This window comes from Marmota flaviventris, chromosome 1 (assembly GCF_047511675.1).
Source record: "Marmota flaviventris isolate mMarFla1 chromosome 1, mMarFla1.hap1, whole genome shotgun sequence".
Lineage (NCBI taxonomy): Eukaryota > Metazoa > Chordata > Mammalia > Rodentia > Sciuridae > Marmota > Marmota flaviventris.
Window position 1 is genome coordinate 138,579,399 of NC_092498.1, and position 22,707 is coordinate 138,602,105.

The 22,707-nt window shown below is 47.2% G+C and overlaps 1 protein-coding gene across 5 annotated transcripts in view; it reads left to right on the forward strand.

Moving 5' to 3' along the window:
• Positions 1–22,182, forward strand: part of Acad10 (acyl-CoA dehydrogenase family member 10) — a 55,588-nt gene extending 33,406 nt beyond the window's left edge. For 2 of the 5 annotated variants that reach the window (XM_027949204.2, XM_071616892.1), the window contains exons 10-21: positions 1,000–1,150; positions 5,350–5,495; positions 6,569–6,742; positions 11,488–11,888; positions 14,469–14,609; positions 15,031–15,168; positions 15,268–15,358; positions 16,269–16,427; positions 17,114–17,286; positions 19,333–19,476; positions 20,185–20,262; positions 20,828–22,182. In XM_027949204.2, coding sequence (XP_027805005.2) covers positions 1,000–1,150; positions 5,350–5,495; positions 6,569–6,742; positions 11,488–11,888; positions 14,469–14,609; positions 15,031–15,168; positions 15,268–15,358; positions 16,269–16,427; positions 17,114–17,286; positions 19,333–19,476; positions 20,185–20,262; positions 20,828–20,968 — 1,937 coding nt within the window. In that variant the 3' untranslated portion in view covers positions 20,969–22,182. The other 3 variants (XR_011708639.1, XM_071616894.1, XM_071616896.1) reach the window with 3 other exon arrangements.
• Positions 22,183–22,707: the final 525 nt, after the last annotated feature.

The following is a 22,707-nucleotide window of genomic DNA, read 5'->3' on the forward strand; positions in this document are numbered from 1 at the left end:
GAACAGAAGTGGTGAGAGAGGGCATCCCTGTCTTGTTCCAGATTATTTTATTTTAGTTGTAGTTGAACACAATACCTTTATTTACTTATTTTTATGTGATGCTAAGGATTGAACCTAGGGCCTCGCAGGTGCTAGGCAAGTACTCTACCACTGAGCCATAACCCTAGCCCTCTGCTTTTTTAAAAAAAAATTTTTTTTAGTCGTAGATGGACACGATACCTTTATTTTGTTTGTTTATTTTTATGTGGTGCCAGAATATGAACCCAGTGCCTCACATGTGCTAGGGAAGTGCTCTGCCACTGAGCCGTAACCCCAGCCCATCTACTTATTTTTATGTATGAGAATTCCAGTTTCTTCTCATTCTTGCCAGCATTTGATACTATCAAGTTTTATTTTTCTTTCTCTCTATTTTTTTTTTTTTTTTTGAGATGAGGTCTTGTTGTGTTGCCCAGGCTGGCCTTGAACTCATAGGCTGGAGTGATCCTTTTGCCTCAGTATCTGAGATCATAGGCACACGCCACTGTACCCAGAGGACTTATATATTTTATGTTCCCAAAAGCTCTACGAGAACCATCTCAAGATAAGGGAAGTAAGGTACAGAAAGGTTAAGAACTGTCCTGAGATCACACAGCTAGTAGATGGCAGACCTGAGATTTAGCTCTGGCAGTCTGGCTCTAGAGTTTCTGCTCTTAAGTCACCTACCCACTGTCATTTAAAGGCTATTAGAAAATGCACAAGATCTCAAAGAGGGCTGGGGATCAGGCTTGGAGGCCATGTGCCAGGGAACAGTGCCCAGACTACCCTGAACCAGCCAGAATGGCTGGTGGTTTCCAAGTAGAGCAGCAGGAGCATCATGTGGCAAATTCTCCAGTCATAGGAAGGTGTTCAGAGACGCCATGGCCGCAGAGCATTTCCAAGGGATTCATTGCATTGGATAATTTTCAAAACCTTTGGTGGTTATTGAAATGGCACACCACATTCTGATCTTCTTTCTCTTAGGGGACTACCTTCCTCGCCAGGTGCAAACCTGGACTAAGCAGTACCGAGCTGCAGAAACCAGCACCATCCCATCGATGGAGAGGCTCATCCAATGGCTGCCTGTCCATCTTCCCAGCCAACAGAGGACCACAGTGGTGCATGGGGACTTCAGGTAGACACTGTTGCCAGGGGTGTGAATATTAGATGTGAAAAGTGATGGGCAGGGCACTGGAAGGGGGAAATGGAGCAATTGGTCTTAGCCCAGTCCATGGATGATAACTATTCCTGTAACAGAGTTCCTTCCCCTTTTAAAAAATTTTTTTGTAGTTATAGATGGACAGAATTTAATTTAATTTTATTTTTTAATGTGGTGTCAAGGATCAAACCCAGTGCCTTACAAGTGCTAGGCAAGCACTCTGCCACCGAGCTACAGCCCCAGTTCCTCCCTTTTAAGGCAGGATTTCTCAGCCTTACATTGTGACATTTTGGGTTGAGCATTCCTTTGTGGGGGTGGGGGCTGCTCTACATTGTAGAATAGCAAGCATCATCTCTGGCTTCTCCTTGCTAGATGCCAGTAGCACTTCCCCCACCAAGTTGTAGCCACCAAAAAATGCCTACAGACAAAGTCCCATGAGCCCCAAGTGGACAGCATCACTTTGAGAGGAGAATCGCTGCTGTAAGGTCAAGCAGGGCAAAGGTGCCTCTTGCCTCCCATGAGGTAGGGATGGACATTCACCTGGGTGTGGAGGGAGAGGAGGAAAGGGAGTGATGTAGTGCCTTGGGGTACACTCCATGCCTGTCGCCTGGCTGGCACTGTAAGTCGAGTGTACCTTGCATCTGGATGTGTGTCCAGCTCTGATTACTGTCTCTGCTGCCAACACAGCCCTTGAGGCACTTGGTAGTTTTCTGTTTCCCAGCAGCACCTGCAAACCTGATTTTGATACACATGTCTTATTTGGGCCCCTGATCCATTTGGTAATTTTCTTTCCCTTCCTGGGAAGTTGTGCCTCATATTTTACTTATTTATTTTGGGGGGATAAAACTCAGGGAGGGCTTCATTCATACTAAGCATGAACTTTACCCCAAGCCACACCCTAAGCACCTTTGTGCCTGTTTTGAACAAGGCTAGATAGGCTAAATATAAAGACATTACCTCACTTTCCATGTCAGATTGGCCGTTCTTGGCCTGCTGGACCTGTGTCATTTACTTTTGACTCCTTTCTTTAGCCACCCTTGGTGATCCCCTGGATCTGAGTAGAAGCTGAGCTTTGTCTACATCACAGGGTCATCCATAGGAATAGGGTCTGTTTGCTCTTGCATGTGTCTCTGACGGACTGGACCAAATAATGTCCTCATATCGCCTTGAGCTTGAACTGAGTTGCTGTTGACCCCCTTTTCTGTCTTCTTCCTCCACTTAGGATGGCAAGTGGCACCTTGCCATATGGCACACTTCTTGCCAATGATGCAACCTATCCCTTTTGGTGGGGAAAAGTGCCACTAGCCCACAACAGCCCCATGGACCTTGCCTTTAACTCTCTTTGCATTTCAAATGTTCACAAATGTGATTTGCTTTTTTAAAAACTTTTTTTTTTTTTGTAGTTGTAGATGTACAGAATGCCTTTATTTTTATGTGGTGCTAAGGATCGAACCCAGTGCTTCACACATGCTAGGCAAGTGCTCTACCACTGATCTACAGCCCCAGCCCTGATTTACTTATTTTTAAATGGTCCTTTTTTTTCCCTAAATATTTATTTTTTAGTTGCAGTTGGACACAATGCCTTTATTTTTCTAATTTTTTTTAATGTGGTGCTGAGGATAGAACCCAAGGCCTCGCCTGTGCTAGGCAAGCGCTCCACTGCTGAGCCACAACCTCAGCCCCATAATGGTACTTTTTAAAATAACTTTATTTTATTTTATTTTTTAATGTGGTGCTGAGGATGGAATCCAGTGCCTCACACATGCTAGGCAAGTGCTCTACCACTGGGCTACAGCCCCAGCCCCCACCAATATGATTTAAGTGCAGCAGCAGGCGGGAGACATCCAGTGGTGGTCTGAGAACCACCTTCCTTAGCTGGAGTGAAGTATGAGGGTCCTTTTTTTAAATATATTTTTTTAGTTGTTGATAGATCTTTATTTATTTATATACATGGTGCTGAGAATCGAACCCAGTGCCTCACACATGCGAGGCAAGTGTGCTATCATTGAGCCCCAGCCCCAATCCGATGAGGGTCATTTATAATTTTAATTTTTTTATTTTTTTAAAGAGGGTGAGAGAGAGAGAGAGAGAGAGAGAATTTTAATATTTATTTTTTAGTTCTCTGCGGACACAACATCTTTATTTGTATGTGGTGCTGAGGATCGAACCCGGGCCGCACGCATGCCAGGCGAGCGCGCTACGGCTTGAGCCACATCCCCAGCCCCCGGTGAGGGTCATTTATGATGACACTTTCCAGAAAGGCATCCTGTTATTTCAGAGAGCATGCTGACACTTACTGATGAACACTTACACATATTTCTATCTGTTGGTAGGTGGAAGAACATTTCTTGTTCGGAACAGGTGCTAGTGGGAGCATAAACTGGTGCAATTACTTTGAAAATAGCCAGTAATGTAGAAGATGGGGACAAGGCCACAAGCTGTAATTCCTCTTCTAGAGGAGTATTTGCGCCTGTGTACTAGGAGGCTCAGCAAAAGCATTACATTTTGCTCATGCTTGTAATTGTAACACATGATAAACCATGGTTTGGTGGTATATTAGAGTTCAGTAAATAAACTAATTTAATTAATCACACATAAATCATCACAAGTAAATTCAAGAAGATAATGCTGGATAGAAAAAATACAGTGTGATATCACATGCAAATTAAAAGGCTTGAAAGAATGCCAGGTATGACTTATAGGTTCAGGCATAGCTAAGAGAAATATTGAAATATCTCAAATTCATACATACCAACTTCAAGATGACAGTTCTCTTTGAGAATGGTGGGGAGCTAAGGGAGGGAGCCTTATGTTTCATGTTTTAAAAATTTGAAGGAAATACAACAAAGAAGTAGATATAACATCTGTTAACTCTGGAAGATGGGCACCTGGATTTTGTTTATCATTCCTTATTGTTCTGCATGTTTGGTAATGACTTTATCTTTTAAATGAAGCATACATTAGGGCTGGGGTTGGGGCTCAGTGGTAGAGCTCTTGCCTCACATCAATTCTCAGCACCACATATAAATGATAGATGAATAAGATAAAGGTCCATCAACAACTAAAAAAAATAAAAATAAAACATACATTAGATCCCTGGTAGGAAACCAGATGACTCAGGCCATTTGAGGCATTTAGCACGGGTGCAGCATGGTACAGGAACCACTAAGCTTGGAACCCTGGGATGGCCACGGTGCAGAGTCTGAACTACCTTGGGTCTGCAGGGCCAATGTGCTCCAACTGCTACTGTGGCATACACACTGCTGCAAAGCCAAGTGGATGGAAGTGGTAACAGGAATTAGTTTGTGCACTCATCTGTGGTCTGGGGACAGGTGTCTGGGGGTGGCTCTCAGCAGGACCTGGAGTCATCTGCATGCTGACCTGTGCTGGGCTTCTGAGCTGCTCTCTGTCCCTGTGGTTTCACCCCAGGCTGGTGATTGCTGGGTAGCTGGACTTTGTATCTGGCAGTGCAGGGATCCAAAGGTGTGTGTTCCAAGAGTGGGGGATGAGAGGAAGCATATCACTCTTTCTGCCTTGGTCTAGCCCCAGGAGTACTTCAGGTTTACTTCTTCCCACTTTATATTTGTTAAAAGCCAGGTGCTTCAAGGGGTGAAAAATTAGACTACCTTTTGTGGCAGGAATGTCAAAGAATTTGCTGACCTGTTTTAGAATTATCACAGAGAGGATATGATTACCAGAATCCAGAGAGGGTAGCTACGTGGAGAGGGCCAAATGGCCTGAGCCCTGGCCCTTAGCCCCTGTTCAGTTCTCTGTAGGGATGGACTGGGGAATGAGGTGGCAGGACCATTTCTTCTTCTTCTTTTTTTTTTTTTTTTGGTACTGGGTTTTGAATTCAATGGCACTCGACCACTTAGCCACATCCCCAGCCCTATTTTGTATTTTATTTAGAGACAGGGTCTCCCTGAGTTGCTTAGTGCTTTGCCATTGCCGATGCTGGCTTTGAACTGATGATTCTCCTGTCTCAGCCACCTGAGCCACTGGGCCCACTTCTCATTGGCTGGAAGCCACAAAAACAGGGAGCCCCCAGAGGGCAGCTCTGGCTCGACACAGAAAGAGCAGGGAAGGTGGGGAACAAGCCTGGACTTTTTCTGGCCCAGAATATACCAGGTCAGGGATCTTCTGACTGTCTGTCCATCCCATCTGTGGCTTTTCAGGCTCGACAACTTGTTGTTTCATCCAGACAAGCCAGAGGTGCTTGCTGTCCTTGACTGGGAGCTTTCTACCTTAGGCGACCCCCTTGCCGACGTGGCCTACAGCTGCCTCGCTCACTATTTGCCACCCAGTTTCCCCATACTGAGAGGTAGGATCTGCTGCTGTGGGCAGATGGGGTGGACCGGCTCCAGCTTTTGGGAGCTTCCTTGGCTGAGGCGAGCCATCGAAGTGTGGACCTGGTGGCTTGCGTAAAAAACACCACTGGAATGCATTCCTATCACATTTGGGGGAGAATGAGTGTAAGATGCGTGTTAAGTGACAGGGACACCCACAGAGCACTGCTTGTGCTTTCATACAGCTGACTTCTATGGAATTTTTTTTTTCAGTACTAGGGATTGAACCCAGGGGTGCCCTACAGCTGAGCTGCATCCCTGGGACCTTATTTATCTATCTAATTTATTTCTTGAGACAAGGTCTTGCTAAGTTGCTGAGGCTGGTCTCAAATTTGCTATCCTCCTGCCTCAGCCTCCTGTTGCTGGGATTACAGGCATGCACTACCGTGTCCAATGGACCTGCTTTTTTACACTTAATTGTATACTTTGGACATGTTTGCATGCCATTAAGTATTTTTGATAGCTTAATTTTTAGTGATAGCATTGGATTTTATCAATAGAATTAACTTAAAAGACATTTAATTTAATTCCTGTTGGGCTACTTAATGTTTCCAATTTTTTTATATTTCTTCTTCCCAACCCCACTCCCACAAAAAGGCAGGGAACATCTCTGTAGTAACGTCTTTGCTTATATATGTTACACTCATAGGAGCAAGTCCTAGGAACAGAATATATTGCATACATCTAAATCACCAACATATCACAAATGACATAAATCAGTGAATTTCTTAACTTGTAGTTATCTGTTTCATAGTTGGTGTGATTGCTTTTCAATGCCATTTTAGTCAAATGACTAGTTGAGAATAATACACGTCCGCCATGAACTGTAGTCCCAGTAGAATCAGAGGCCCCATTTCTTCCTTTTCTGCTAATTTATTCTGAAATCCATTAGTTCCCTGCATGGATTCCTGGAGGAGGAGGAGCCATTGAAGTCTTGAGCTAGTTGTGGTACTAACTTTGAAGAGACAGTGATTTTCAGGATTAAACCCTGCTGACCACAGGGGAGTGAAGGCACTAACCACCCAGGAACGGGGATCTTTCCCCTCAGGTGTCAGTGGCTGTGACTTGACTCAGCTGGGAATCCCCACTGCAGAGGAGTACTTCAGGATGTACTGTCATCACATGGGGACCCCTCCTGTGGACTGCTGGAACTTCTATATGGCCTTCTCTTTCTTCCGCGTGGCAGCAATCCTGCAGGGTGTCTACAAGAGGTCACTCACAGGTAATGGGAGGAGTCTCAGCCAACACAGCTCTTTCTCAACCACAGAGGCTTTGGGGGACAAGTTTGACCAGAATTTCATAAGATTGAGTTAATTCAATCATTCGTCATTAAATATATATATATATATTTTTTTTAAAGTATAATTACATATATTATAATAATATATAATTTAACATATTTTAATTTGTTTGGTACTGGGGTTTGAACCCAGGGACACTTAACCACTGAGCCATGTCCCCACTCCTCCTTTTTTTTTCCAGTATTGAAACAGGGTCTCACTAAGTTGCTTAGGGCCTTATTAAGTTGCTGAGGCTGGCTTTGAACTTGCAATCCTCCTGCCTCAGCCTGCCAAACTACTGGGATTATAGGTGTGCACCACCATGCCTCGCTAATATTTTCTTTAACCTTGCTTCTAATATAAAGTTATTATAGATTTTAAATTTTCTTACTCTTTCTCATTCTGTCTCTCTTTTTTTTTCTGTGCTAGTGATCAAACCTTTGGGCGTTGCGTATGCTGGGTAAGGCTTCCACCTCTGAGCTACACTCCTTAGACTTTATTTTTTGTTATTATTTAACAAAGGACTGTCTAGGCCTTTTTTTTTTTTTTTTTTACTTGAGTCAGCCTCTCACTAAGTTGCTAATGGCCTCACTAAGTTGCTGAGGCTGGCTTGGAATTTGTGATCCTCCTGCCTCAGCCTCTCAAGTCACAGGATTTCAGGAGTATGCCACCATACCCAGCTTAGATTTTACTTTTTAAGCAGTGGGGTCTCATTATATTGCCCAGTGGCCCCAAACTCTTGGGATTAAGTGTTGCTCCTGCCTCAGCCTCCCAAGTACCTAGGACTAGAGGTACATACCACTGCACCTGGCCTAGTTAGCTATCTTATAAGTACATAATGATATTGTGTGTTTTTAAAAGTCTTTGTCTTTAGACATAAATGAAATATTTATAGATGAAATAATCCATTGTTTGGGATTTGCTTGAGAAAAATCCAGGACACTGGGGTTGGAATAGGAGGGAATGAACCAGATTGTCGAGACAGTTGTTGGAGGCAAGTGAGAGATACTTTTAAGTTCCTTATACTGTTCTGTCTGTTCTTGTGTATCTTTGAAATTTCTCAAAATTAAGAGTCAAAAATAAAAGGCAGGAGTAACAAACAAAAGTAACCTATCAGCAGGGTTGCCAGTACGAGGGCACGTTCTCAGCTTCCTGGACAGTGACAAGCTGCTGGCAGCACACTGCTTTCAGCCAGGCTTGCCAGAGTCTTCTGAGAGGGGCAGCCGCAGAAGAGCAAATAGTCATTCATCCATTCACAACTCTGAGCCTCTCTGTGCCAGCACTGTGCCAGGTTGTCCAAAGTCATGAGCAAAACAGTGTGCCGGGAAAGGTAGGCAGGAATCCTTAGAAGTGATACTTTTCTCTCCCTTGGAAATTGTTCTAAGCACCACTCCCCATTTTTATTTTGGTTTTTCAAAAGAGCCAACCCAAAACATTTACTGAAACAGAACTGCTGATTCCTCTGGGGATGAACAGGCCTGACCCCCTATTGACATTTCCTTGCCAGCTGCCAGGTTTTCTCTGACTCTACTCCAGGGCCTTGGGAGAACTACATAGATTTTGCCCACAAAGAATTTCCCATTTTAGCCGGGCATGGTGTTGCAAGCCTGTAATTCCAGCTGCTCAGGAGGATGAAGCAAGATCACAGGTTTGAGAACAGCCTTTCAAAAAAAAAGGGCTAGGGGTGTAGCCCCTGGGTAGAACATTTACCTAGCATGTAAGAAGTCCAGGGTTTGATCCCCAGTACTTAAAAAAAAAAAAATATATATATATATATATATATATATATATATATATATATATATATATATATATATGAGATCACTGACTTGGCCTCAAGCTGCCACATTTCCAAGATCCTATGAACCATAGTTGTGACTTCAAGCAGACCTGCTTGTCTGCCAGCACACATAGAGGGCTGTTCTAGGCCTGTAATCCTCTGAGCCTAATCGTACTCTCCCTCCCCTCTCACTGGGAATCAACCCAGACACACTGAGGAAGTGGCTTAGTTTCCTCACATAAAACTGGCAAAATCCATGATTTTTGTTTTTGTTTTGTTTTGGTTTTTTGTACCACGGTTTGAACTGAGGGGCACTCGACCACTGAGCCACATCCTCAGCCCTATTTTTCATATTTTATTTAGAGACATGGTCTCAATGAATTGCTTAGCATCTCACTTTTTGCTGAGGTTGGCTTTGAACTCATGATCCTCCTGCCTCCGCCTCACAAACTGCTGGGATTACAGGCGTGTGTCACCGTGCCTGGTGAAATCTGTGTTTTGAAAGAATGGATAAAAGTCATTCGGTGGAGTGGGGGATCCCAACTATATGAACACAACTATCATTTCTGTCCATTTGTCTTCTGTAATTGTTAAAGTCATTTTTGTTTGAACAGTTGTATGTGTTGCTGCCCTGGAAAATTGAAATTTGGGGAGGAATTATTTGTTTCAAAGGCATATTCTCTCTCTTTCTCTCTCTTCCTGCCCTCATTTCCTGGGGATATCAGATCATCGTTAGATTGAAGAGCAGGAGAGTGACCACAAGATTCAGTCCACACAGCCCACCTACATGTCACCTGCTTCCTTAATAAGTGGGTGCAGAAGTTTGAATTTCTTCTAGATGGCTGCTAAAAATCTAGAAAGAAAAAAGTGCTCAAGGCTGCAGCTTAGGTGGATGTTGGTGACGTGGTCTCTTCTGCTGGGATTACATTTGGGAAAATGAACCGGAAGCCCTGGCCTCATTCACCCCAAGTTCATTTAATGCCTCCCCCAGACAAAGCAGTAGCATCCTGCAGTGAGATCCATATACACAGAAGGAGACTGGGAGTGCACTTTGTGCTCTAATAGAAAATGAAAATCACCTGTAATAGTGGACTGAGGGGAGCATCTTTCCCCACAGTGTGCCGTGTCAAGCTGAGTGGAGAGGAGAGATGCAGCCTCTGACCATGGGTCCTTCCTATGGGCCTGCAGCTCAAGGAAGGGGCTGCTGCTTCTTGACTGATTCCTAGGGCCTAGGTTCACTCCTAGCACCCAGAAGGGTCTCAGTAAGGACCTGTGAGGCTCAGTGGGCTACGTGTTCTGCTGCGGAGGAAAGAATGTGGTTCATAACTCAGGGACAGTGAACACCAAACCTGCCAGGAAGTGGTTCTTTTGAGAACAACCCATTGACTCAGAAGCCAAAAGTAAATAGGCCTCTGTGAAGAGCCACTTATTGATACAAAGGGAATGAGGGAAACAGTCTTTTGGGGACGTGGAATGCTCATAATAAGATAGGACAGCCAGTTATTGAAACAAAGGAGAAGAAAAAAAAAGCTCACTGAAGAACAGTGTACACACAATAGCACGGTGGGTCTCCTAAGCGGCACTGAGTGGAGGGGCCATGTGTGTCCTCGGGTGATGTCCTAGAAAACAGACTAGAGGCCAAGGGCTGGGGAAAGGGTGCAGGGACACTGGGGAAGCTTAGGGGGATGGAAGTTTTCTGTTTCTTGATGGCAGTGGAGGTCACCCCACTGTGAGTTCGTCACAATTCAAGAGTTGTGCACTAAGGAGGTGCATGTGCATTATGCCTTCATTTTTTACGAATAAGGAGAGAAATCATTAATAAAAGTGTTGATGTGCATATTAAAAAAGGAGTGAGCTCTGAGGTTCTGGCGCTGATTGTTAACCCAAAGGGCTGGCTGCCTAGAACCAGTCATTCCTGCGGTCAGCTGTGACACTCTGTCAGTCCCCTAGCAGAGGTGCTCAGCAGTAATGCAGGATCTCTTATGGCCCAATGCTGCAGCAGAAGTGGCTGGGGAGATGTTACTGATTGAATTTAGTTTCTTTAGGAAATGAAGAGGTAAAGAGCAAGGGATGGCAGACCTGAGTTCAACCTAAAACTTGAGCAAGCCACTGCCTCCTCTAAGATTCAGTGTCCTTGTCCCCAAAGCATGAATTCATGCCTTGGGAATTGGGTGAGCATAAATTATTACTAGTGAAACAACCTCTCTGAAATTAAAAGTTCTGAATTTTTCTAGCTCCTGAATTTCCTCATACTGAGAATGGAAACGAAAAGATTACCCCTGACCTAGGTGGGCACAAGGAAGCTGAAATTGACATGTTTTCCGGCTAGTACAAGCTTGCTAAATCTACATGCTTGCATCTCCTGATATTTGTTTCTTTAAATTGTAAACACTTCCCAGCTGGTGTGGTGGTGCACACCTATAATCCCAGCAGCTTGGGAGGTTGAGGAAAGAGGATCGCAGGTTTGAAGCCAACCTCAGCAATTTAGCGAGGCTGTAGGCAACCTAGTGAGACCCCCATCTCAAAATTAAAAAAATAAAAAGTTCTGGGGATGTTGCTCAGTGGTTAAGCACCCTTGGGTTCAATCACTGGTGTCAAAAAAAAAAATGTAAACATTTCTATAAACTAGGGAGAAACAGTTCCACTACTTCTACTCAAGTTTGATCAAACTGCATTCAATTTATTTTCCCTTTTTACGTTGTTTGTTTATCTTTTGTGTGGACAGCCAAATTGGGGATCCAGGGAGGGTCCCTGGCTGGGCTGCCAGTAACATTTGCAATGCCTGGTGGGAGCAAGCGCTCCGCCAGTGCTGGCTGCTGCTGATAGAATAACCTCAGCGCCATATGTCAACGTTATTGTTGAAGGGCCATCTGGGAGTAATCACTGCTTTTCTTCTGTTCTGCCTAGGTCAAGCAAGCTCAGCAACTGCTGAACAAAGTGGAAAGCTGGCTGAATTTGTAGCTAATCTGGCATGGGATTTTGCAGTCAAAGAAGGGTTCCGGGTTTTCAAAGAGATGCCAGCCTCCAAACCATTAAGAAGGTCCTACCACATGTGGGCTGGCTCACAGTCCCTGCTGAGCCCCAAGGGCAGAAGGAGTTACAGCTCTGTTCCAGGAGCTTCCCCAGCTCATGCCTCAAAGACAGCTCTGGTCATCTCTCCAGAGGGCCTCTCTTCACCGGTCAGAGAGCTGTATGACCGGTTGCAGAGGTTTATGGAGCAGCGTGTATACCCCGTGGAGCCAGAACTGCAGAGACACCAGGCCTCAGCGGATAGATGGAGCCCTTCCCCGCTGATAGAAGATCTCAAGGTGAGGCAGCCTGCGGAAGGAGAATTGCCTAGGCCTTGTTCACATGGCAGACCCTCATCTGTGCCCTTCCCGGGTGGGGAAGAGACAGGAGGGCTGAGTTGAATTACCTTGGCTCTCCATCATCATCAGAAAGAGCCAGCTCCAGATTATTCAGTTTTGGTCCCATGCTTTTGCTGGGTGACCCCTTCACAAGCTGAGACCTTAGGTGTGAAAGAATAATTCTGGTTGCAGCTTAGAAAGCCAGGCAAGTGGGCTTCTGTTATGCAGGTTTGAATCAAGCAGATCTAAAACAATGAGCACAGTGGCTTGGGAGGCTGAAGCAGCAGGATTGCAAGTTCAAGGCTAGCCTGGGCAACCGTGTCTCAAAAATAAAAAGGCTGGGTGTATAGCTCAGTGGTAGAGCACCCTGGGGTTCAATCTCCAGTACCCCCCCCCCCAAAAAAAATGTGATAAAGTTTCTCTGGAAGACCCATAATGTCAAAGTCACCAGGCCAGTCAATCAATTGTAAGCTGTGTTTGGTGTTGTCCTGCATGAAGGTGAGGCCACTTTAGCTGACAAACAGAAATATTGCTGTTCTTTGTCAAGGCTGACCCTGGATTGTGTTGGCTTTGAAGTTGTTTGAGATCTTCAGAAACACAATGCAAAAATTTTCTAAAAAGATAGCATTGTGCTGTGAGTTTTTTTGTAGTTACAAACCTATTGCAAAATTAAAGAAAGTTCTAAGATGACAAAAGCACATAACATAAAAAGTAAAGAGTTCTTTAAAATTCTCTGCCCTCTGAGATAATTACTATCAGTGACTTGGTGTACTATGCTCCCAGCTTTTTCTATTATATACTGACTCATGATTATTCCTATGTTGTAATAAAATCGTTTTATACATTCCAGTCTTTTCCCATTTACTCACACGGAAACACAGAGATCGACCTCCAAGGGCTCTGTAGTGTGGGTGCACCATACTTTGTCTGACCCGTCCCTGGTTAAGGGTCCCAGGATGTTTTACTCAGAGGACATCTGAGTGTTAGCCACCAAAGCCAACCCTGGGCTCCGAAACAGCAGAGGACATTAGGTAGGCAGCTGACAACATGGCCAGGAACATGGAGGAGCAGCCAAGGGAAGGCAGGCCTGGCGGCACAGGAGGCTGCCTGCCTCTTCTCAGGATCCTCGCTTCCCACTTCTCCCTGCCTGCCCCTCTTCTTTCCTTGTTCTAGTTCATCTGCCCTTTTTATCTTCGGTCATTACACTCTGAGCTAATTAACTCATGCACATAGTGTTTCTGGAAGCACATGGCCTGGCGGCCTGGAGAGCGGGCCCCGGGGGCCTCCCTATGGGAACAAGCAGCGCAAATGGTCACGTCCACAACCTCCAGGGTTCACGGCCCCCTGCCAGCTTCTCTGTCAGCCCCTTAGAGTCTGTGTCGCCTCATTTCATCTTCACAACCCAGGGAGGTGGTGTTGGCTGGGTGTGGCTGCCTGATCCTGTCCCATCTTCTATTGATATCAGCACCCAGTTTTACCTAGGGGCAATCCTCCTCCCCATTGGGGATAGTCTGGCAGAGCTGTCAGTCAAGATACCAGCCCAGCTCCCTGACAAGGAGTGGGCACATGAGCCAGGCCAAGCCAGCCAGGCTCCCTCCTGAAATTTCCAGTGGGAGCAGGGTTTTCAAGATGGAAAACAGTTGGGGCTTACTCATTCTACAGGAGTGGAGTCCCAGCAGGGCTGCCAGGTATCCCATCCTAGTGAGATCCTATAGGTGGCCCGATTCTTGCCCATTTATGAGCCTCATTCTCTCACCTTCCTGTTTAGTTTGAGAGCCTGGGAGAACCTTCCCACTCCATTCCTTTTTTCCTTTAGTTGGTCTCTGTCCATTGCTGGGGCTGCAGCTTAATAGTCCTAACTGGGGTGGGGGTAGTCACATGGCCATTTTATGCCAGGACCCAGAGATCAAGTCTCTTGCCCAGTCTACCAACCAGTCATGCTGGGGCTGGGGCTAGGGCTGGAGCTGGGGCTGGGGCTGAGCCAGGGCTGACTGAAGGCTCAAACTCCTAACCCCCATCATAGAATTCCTGGCTCTCAAGCCCAGAGCCATATTGAAGAATCCAAGTTCCTTGTCTCAAGAACAAATGTTGCAGCTGGGTGTGGTGGCACACACCTATAATCCCAGAGGCTCAGGAGGCTGAGGCTAGAGGATCATGAGTTCAAAGCCAGCCTCTGCAAAAAGCAAGGTGCTAAGCAGCTCAGTGAGACCCTGCCTCTAAATAAAACACAAAATAGAACTGGGGATGTGGCTCAGTGATCAAGTACCCCTGAATTCAGTCCCCCATACCCCTCAAAAAAAGCATTGCCCTGTCCCTGTTTTCACTTGGGCATCCCCTTGGGTACCTTCCTGTGCATGTACTACCCACACATCTGCAGGCTTACCCGTAGCCAATAGCACTGACAAGTGTCATTGTTTTGGGTTCACACTGAGTCTTTGACCACCACCTTCTTCCCTCCCCAATCCCTTTCATTGTGTCCCATGAGTCAAAATTGAATACAGTCATTCTCTGTGGTTCCTTGACTCAGTTTTCCCATGATAGGAGAAAGCCAAGGCTGAAGGACTTTGGAACCTTTTCCTACCCTTGGAGACTGATCCTGAGAAAAAATATGGAGCAGGACTGACCAACATGGAGTATGCACATCTGTGTGAAGTCATGGGCACGTCTCTCTACGCTCCGGAGGTACCTTCTCTAAAATCTAAAATTTAGATTCTCTAAAATCTCCTTGGAGTGTGGGAGATTTTCCCCTGTGCGCTAGGATGTCTGGTTGAGGGGCATCATCCAAATGTAAACCTCTTTTTGGGAGGGGGACGACTGCAAGCTGCTGGCTGGAGCCTGAGTAAGAAGATGACTGGGGGAAAGTCGCCCAGGGATAATGGGAGCCATGGGAATTTTCAGGTCCTGGCCCAGGTCCTTTTTCTCGAACAAGGAAAGGGTCCCTGGCTGGGTTCCAGGGGTCTGAGATTCTCTTTCAAAAATTTTACACATTTGGGCATTTCTACATCAGAGGGTCTAGTGAAGGGGTCCTACTCCACCACCGGTGGGGAATTTGAAGTTTTAGACAAGAACACGGGAGTCACTGATGTGCTCTTTGTCCTTTCAGATATTTAACTGCTCTGCTCCTGACACAGGGAATATGGAGCTCTTGGTGCGCTATGGCACCGAGGAGCAGAAGGCCCGCTGGCTGATTCCTCTGCTGGAGGGCAAGGCGCGCTCCTGCTTCGCCATGACAGAGCCCCAGGTACCCTGCTGGGCCATCCCCACTTGCTGGGCCCCATGTGGCCTCTGCCCACAGGGAATGCAGGCCGCAGGCAGCTCTAATCAGAATGTTCCCACGCAGGTTGCCTCATCAGATGCCACCAACATCGAGGCTTCCATCAGAGAGGAGGACGGCTTCTATGTCCTCAATGGTCACAAGTGGTGGATCTCAGGTATCAGGCCCGCAGCTTTCTTTCCAAGTGCCTGGCAGCCAGTCAGCGTCCACACGCCGTCTTGGGGTGCCTGGTCTGGGCCAGCTGCTTTCTCAGTTGACACAAAGGAGGCTCTATCTCTGTGCTCCCAGAAGAGGCACAAAGCCCCCAAACAGGAGGGAGCTGCTCAGTGTGCTGTCTCCAGTGCTGTTCTTGGGGGACACAGCTTCATAAGGTGACCACACGTGTGGCCCTCTCCCCCACACTCGCAAATGTGGCTCTGGGAATCTCTCCACTCTGCCCACTGCCTGTCTGCCTCGAGCAGCTGACCTTGGAGGGCTGGAGGCTACTTCCTGGTGGCTTCCCCTGAGTCCTGGGTCAGTTGTGTCATATCCCAGGGGCCCTTTCTGGAGCAGTGCATCTACCCAGCACTATGGGGGCCTCGCCTCACTGGGTGCTGGCACTTCCCAGAAGGCAGGGTCATTGTCCCTATTCCACAAGGAGGGACTTGGGACTCAGGGTGTGGCCAAAGCCATTGCCTAAAATTTTACCCCCAGCTGGCAAGTAGGAGATCCTCACTTCAAGATTTGTTGACCCCGAGGCCTATGCCCAGAGCATTATCCTATCCATGGAGTCAGAACAAAGCAGACAGGTGGGAGGAAGTGGCAGATTTCAGCATCATATGTCTGTATTTTCAGTTGTAACATGACGCTTTTCAACATTTGCTTTTACGATGCTGGATTTATACCTCACTGGGACAAAACCCAGTTTCCTCTTCTTTCTGCTCCAGAGCTTGTAGATGCTCCTCTGATGACATGAAGTGCTTGCTACATACTGGCCTTGCCTTTCCTGGGCCATGACTGCTTGGGGACAGAGACTTGATGGCCCTGGCATCAGCTGAGGGGGCTTGTTCTCTTTCTATTCCCGGCAGGCATCCTAGATCCTCGCTGCCAACTCTGTGTGTTTATGGGAAAAACAGACCCGCAGGCCCCGAGCCACCGGCAGCAGTCTGTGCTCTTGGTTCCCATGGACACCCCAGGGATCAAAGTCATCCGGCCTCTGACAGTGTACGGGCTGGAGGATGCTCCAGGTTAGACAGCCCTGGTGGGCCACCCTTGACTCTGGCTCAGGTCCTTGGGGAATGACATTGGGTGGCCCTTGCTCAAGTTCAGGACTTGCCACATGTAAGGGTCTACTGACATTTGGGCTGCCACGTGGTCCTGTGTTTCATTTCCATAATGAATATCAACCACGTAGCAGATTGAAGATGGGCATGTAAGCAATTTTGTTCCTCTTCAAGGCTTAGAAGTTGAGCAGGAGTCTGTGAGACAGGGAAGGTACTCGGTCAGGGTGGAGACAGGAAGTGTTCTCTGGACCTTCTTTTCTAGGTCCCAGTGTGTACAGCAAGGATCCAGCCGTAGCCCCAGTGAGGTCCTTTCGTGGGGAGGGGGGCAGGGTTCTCTCCTAACAATGTTCCCTCTGACATTTTGGGGGTTACTACATTGTTACTCACATGCTAAGGAAGTTTCAGCTTAAGTTTACATCCTTATATTTATCAAAAAGAAATAGCAAAATATTAATTTGCCATCACAAATCAGTGATACTTTCTCCATCTTTCCATCCTGTTCTCCCTCCCCATTTAGCCATGACCTAGTTAGAAGTCTCAATGTGATGCAGGATGTTGCCAGGAGATAACCCAAACTAAGACAGGGAATAAACACATTCAAGGAAAACCCAAATGACAGTTGTTCAAGGTGGTGCATCTGGGTCTTTCAGGTGGCCATGGTGAAGTACGATTTGAGCATGTGCGTGTGCCCAGGGAGAACATAGTTCTGGGCCCTGGCCGAGGCTTTGAGATTGCCCAGGGCAGGCTGGGGCCTGGCCGGATCCACCACTGCATGAGACTGATTGGGTTCTCAGAGAGGGCCCTGGCGCTCATGAAGGCCCGCGTGAGTGCCCCCCGAGTGCCCCTCTCTCCCCAACACTGACTCAGAACCACCTTCTGCTGTGCTGGTAAGCTTCAAATCCTAACTGTTTTCTGAGAGCAGACCTAGCAGGTGAAGCAAGATGATGCTCTTGCCAAGAAGCCGCACCCTGTCTTTGCCTTGCTTCTACTACTTTGCTTCAGCTTGACATTCAGAACAGAATGGCCCGTTCTGCCCAGGTGACCAGAAGTGAAAGGTCAGGGTCTGTGACAGCTGAGGGCAGAGTTCCCTCATGTTCTGCTGAGACACATGAGTTCCCAGCACGTGGTTAAAATTAGGTGCCAGGGAGAACCCAGGTTGCCGCATCAGGCTCTGACCACCCTCCTCCCCAGCAGGTCCAGAAAATGTAATCTACTGTGACCCCTCAAAGGTTGGAAGCCTATGTAAAAGATGAGGCAAAACTTTGATACAAAACAAATTCCTCACACAAAATACTACACAAAGAACAGAAGGCATCTTTTATTTATCTTTTTTGAGGGATGTGGTACTGGGGATTGATCCCAGGGGGGCCTTACAACTGAGCACATCACCAGTGCCCCTTAAATTTTTTTCTTTGTTTTAAGAGAGCCTAAGTTTCCCAGGCTGGCTTTGCACTTGGGATCCTCCTGCCTCAGCCTCCCTGGTTGCTGGGATTACAGGTGTACACCAGCATAACTGTCTAAAATGTATTTTGATTACTGTGCAAACTTTCTGTGATTTACAACTTTTTCTTTTTTTATGGAGACAGCTCAGTTCTTTCTTTCTTTGAAAATAAAATACTTGAGGCTGGGGTTGTGGCTCAGCAGTAGAGTGCTGGCCTCGCATGTGTGAGACCCTGGGTTCGATCCTCAGCACCACTTAAAAATAAATAAGTGAAATAAAAGGAATTGTGTCCAATTACAATTAAAAATAAATATTTTTTAAATAAATAAAATACTCCTTCTTGCAGCCTCAGGAATAATACTTCAGCCCCACATGATTAAAACTCAGACCAGCCTTCCAGCAGAGCAATTTGGCTCTACATGTCAGAAGTCTTCAGAGTGCACAGCATTTACATGGCAACTCGATTTGGGACCAGGTGCAAGAGACTAATGAGGACTCTACAAAAGATTTGCTACTAGAAGTTTCACCGCAGTACTGGTTGTAATGGCAGAATGTTGGGAACACCCTGTAAGGCTAACTTTGGATGACTGGTCACATAAACCATGTGCAGACATGTAACAAATCCCCACAGACGCTGTGGAAACCTGCTTCTCAACATAGGAGATATTTACTGTATACTCTTAAATTTTAAAAGCAGGCTTCAATGCACTATAGAGCATGAAATGTTTTATAAGAAATGTGTGTGCGCATATAAAAAGTCTAGAAAGTCATGCAACAGATATTAACTATAAGTCACTAGATAGTGAGATACTAGGTATTTTTATTTTCTTCTTTTGTCTGAAAATGGATAATTTTTCTGCCATGAGATATATTATTTGTGTAAAAATTACTTCTAGTAAAGATAAACAAGCTAATCAAATGAGAAAAATAAAGAGTATTTATAACATTTCCTGATGCCTTGTGGCCTTCAGATAATCCTTCAGATAAATGCCCCTTGAGGTAAGGAGGCCCCCAGGCGCTGCTCTCAGTGGAGCGGTGAGGCGAGGCCGGCCATGGCCAGCAGGGGACGCCATGCCCTGCATGATGTCAGGCTCCACAGTGGCACTCTGCCTCCCATGAGCAGCAGTGAGCCAGCTTCTGGTACAGATCTGAAAGAACTCCTGCCTGCCCAGAGATATAGGGTTCTTGGAAGTCAGTTGTACAGCCATAAGGACCTTGGCACACTGTGGTGCCTGGGACGTTGTGGCATCTAGATCTCCCCGAAAATGCCTGTGGCTGAAGAGCTGGCAACCTTCCCGTCCTGCTTCTGCCCTCCTCGCCTGCCTGCTCTCGTGTGTGCTCCCACCCGCTCTGCAAGCCCCCAGCCTGAACCTCCCAAGAGTATCCTCAGCCCAGCATGTCTTCAGCCTGCATCTCCTGTGTCTGCAGGTGAAGTCCCGTGTGGCCTTCGGGAAGCCCCTGGTGGAGCAGGGCACAGTCCTGGCAGACATCGCCCAGTCACGTGTGGAGATTGAGCAGGCCCGGCTGCTGGTGCTGAAAGCTGCCCACCTCATGGATGTGGCAGGAAATAAGGTAGCAGCCAAAGGCTATGGGGGTGGCCCTCACAGAAGACAGGCCCTGAGGCCATGGGGCGGAATCTCATCCAGCTGGCCGAGGAGAAAGAGCTCAGCCTTTTGACATCAATAACTTTACTTCAGCTCTCCTTGGAACTCTTCGGGCAGCTATTCATAAACAGAAAAGTCTCAGTGAAAAAGAACTAAATTTTCTGGACTCCCAGGCCCTAATCCAAATATAGAATTAGTCAACTCAGAGGCTTATTTCCAAGGGTGACACTATCCATTAGTTAAGGCTTTTGCCCATGGTAGCCAGGAAGGAAGCTCACTTGTCCAGATTTCTGTGGGGGCTTCACCTCTAGTCAAGTGCCTTAGTAATGGAGGGCCGAACAGGTTCATGGTTCTTGGTTCTTTGACACTGTAGTGCTAGTTACGCTGGAACCTCCCAGGCACCTCCCTCAAATGCCTGACTCAGGGCAGATCCTTGCAGCTTGGTTCCCTGGACCTCTATCTGGCCTTGGTCCACTGTTGCTTAGATGGAGCTGGCTGTGGTGTGGAACAAGGCACGTTGGCTTTGCTCCCTGTCAACTGAGTCACTGCACATGCTGACAATCCAGCACAGCCCAGGACCTCTGTTTTGAGTCCTTGTATTTTTGTGAAACAGGTTATTCTTCCCAGCAGTCAGTCCTCGCTTCTTTACAACCTTGTCTCCCCTTCCGCCCAGTAGGCTGCAGCTTTAGATATTGCCATGATTAAGATGGTTGCCCCGTCCATGGCCTACCGAGTGATCGATCGTGCTATTCAGGTGAGCACAGATGGTTGGTTTGAACTGCTGGCAGCAGATGCAAACCTTCCTCACCTCTGGCTGACCTGGGTGTACCTAGCAGCTTCCTTGAGCTGCCCATTCGCTGCTATGGGGTGTTCCTCTTCCTCTTCAAAGCAACCCTGTGAGGAGGGGGCTCCTTCCTGCCCCCATTTTCAATAAGAGCAAACAGTAGCCCAGGAAAGCGAAGTGACTTCTCAGCTCACTCAGCTGGTGGCCACTGGCCTCAAGTTGCCACTAGCCTGGGTCTGTCTTCACAGTGCCAGAGTCCAGCTGCTTCTGCATGTGTGGTCGCCTCCTCTCACCCTATTGCCTCACTCCGATGGGGTGTCCCTAGTAGTAGAAGCCACCTTACAGCGTAGTGTGGCAAATCAGGAGGCATCCAGGGGTTGGCAGTGAGGCCTGCCTGAAGTCTTCTGGAATGTTAGTTTTATCCTGTATCATAGGGAACAGTCCTGGAAGGTGGCTGTCATCACCATCCTGAGCAGGCTGTCATGCCCAGGCCCTCAGAAACCAGTGCTCACCCCAGGCTTCCTCTCCTTCCCAGGCCTTCGGAGCAGCAGGCCTGAGCAACGACTATCCCCTGGCTCAGTTCTTTGCGTGGGCCCGAGCGCTGCGACTTGCTGACGGCCCTGACGAGGTGCACCGGGCAACAGTGGCCAAGATGGAGCTGAAGCAGCGCACTTAGGCTGCAGGACGCGGGAGCCCATTGTGTCCTGCTGGCATCTGACTTTCCTCCCTGGGGTGAACACAGACACTCACTAAAATGTTATTTTGGGGGCTGGGGTTGTGGCTCAGTAGCAGAGCGCTTGCCTAACACATGTGAGACACTGGGTTCAATCCTCAACATCACATACAAATAAATAAAAGGTATTGTGTCCACCTACAACTAAAAAAATATTTTAAAAGAATATTATTTTGGAAAAGGGCTTTGGGAAACAAAAGAATGAGAAGAGATTTCTCACAGACTTTGTGAACTTTGTATGTCATAGGAATGGGATTGAGAATCAAGTTGCCCCCCTCAGACTCTGTGCCTCAATACATCAGCTGCTTCCATCGCACCCTGCCCTGTGCCCTGGATCATGCATGTCACTTGCTGACTGTCACCCCATAAGTCCCCAGTTGCTGCTGCCTCAGATCACTGCTCACTTCCACACTCTGTGCTCATATGAACTGCACCACAGGAACTGTAGCACTCCAGTGTGTGAGGCCCCTGCAACTCCCTTTCCTCCAGCTGCACTAGTTCCGCAGAGCATCTGGGGAAGGGGAGGTGGCAGAGAATGTGCTGCTGCAATTCGGAGAGCCGGATTTCCTCCCTGAGGAGGTGCAAACACATGTCTGATGCTTCTGAGAAGTAGGTGCCTTGAGAGCCAGGTGGCAGTAAGCTATCGACTTTGAGGTCCTGCTCTGCTGATCTTAGGGGCTTGTGCAGTGGGCAAAGCCCCTCCGAGGACAGACAAGGTGGGCAGGGCCATCCCTTCCAATTGTGCATTGCAGACCTGACCTTGGGTGCTGCTTTCCCCAAAGTGCCTGTAAACAGAGCCCACTTGGTGCTTTGAACATAATGGCTTATTTTAACACTGACATTTTTTTTTCCTTTCTCTTCTCTCTCTCTCTCCCTCCTTAGCCTTGGGAGCAGCAAGATTACCCTTCTTACCATCCACAGGAATGAAGTAATTTTGACTTTAGGGATGGTGCCAGAAGACCTAAGAAATGGCTGTCTTTCAAGGCTACAAATGAATTATAACACCTGATAGGGCATGCCTAGAATGTAGCCTTTGAATCACCTCTTTAAAAGCCCTCTGTTCCCCCCAATGGGAATCACAGCCTCTGAGACAGGAGTCCCCTGTGTTTCTCTGTTGCTAGCAAAGCAATAAAACTTTATTTTCCTTTTTCTCAAAACTTTGTCCTCATTATTGGATTGACATTAGGAACAAGGACCGAGCTCTCAGTAACACGCCCATTAGCTCACTAGGACCTTGCATCCCAAGGAGCAGAGCCATGGGGGCTCGAGAACAGGCTCCCCAACAACGCTGGGCAGGCAGGTCCTTCTCCACCATATATGAGAAGCCGTGTGTTGCTGAAGGAAGGCAAAGTGGAGTTCCAGGCCTGCCTAAGGTCCCCTCAACACCAGCCACCCACAAAGCATCTTTTGCAAACCCACAGGATACCTGAGTTCTGCCTTGGGCCTCAGGAGGAAGGAGAGCTTTTTTTTTTTTTTTTTTTAAAAAAAAAAAGGAAATGGTCATGGCCTGGCATATCATGTTCCTCTGAGGGTAACCTTGCTTGTTTAGTGGAGCTGATGCAGGGACAAAAACAGCAGCCTGCCAGAGTGACCCCATGTCTCCCCCAGATGCTTTGCTACAAGTGAGAAGGCGGCCGGGGGGCGGCCAGGCAGCCCTAAGAACGAAAGCTTTCTGCAGAACA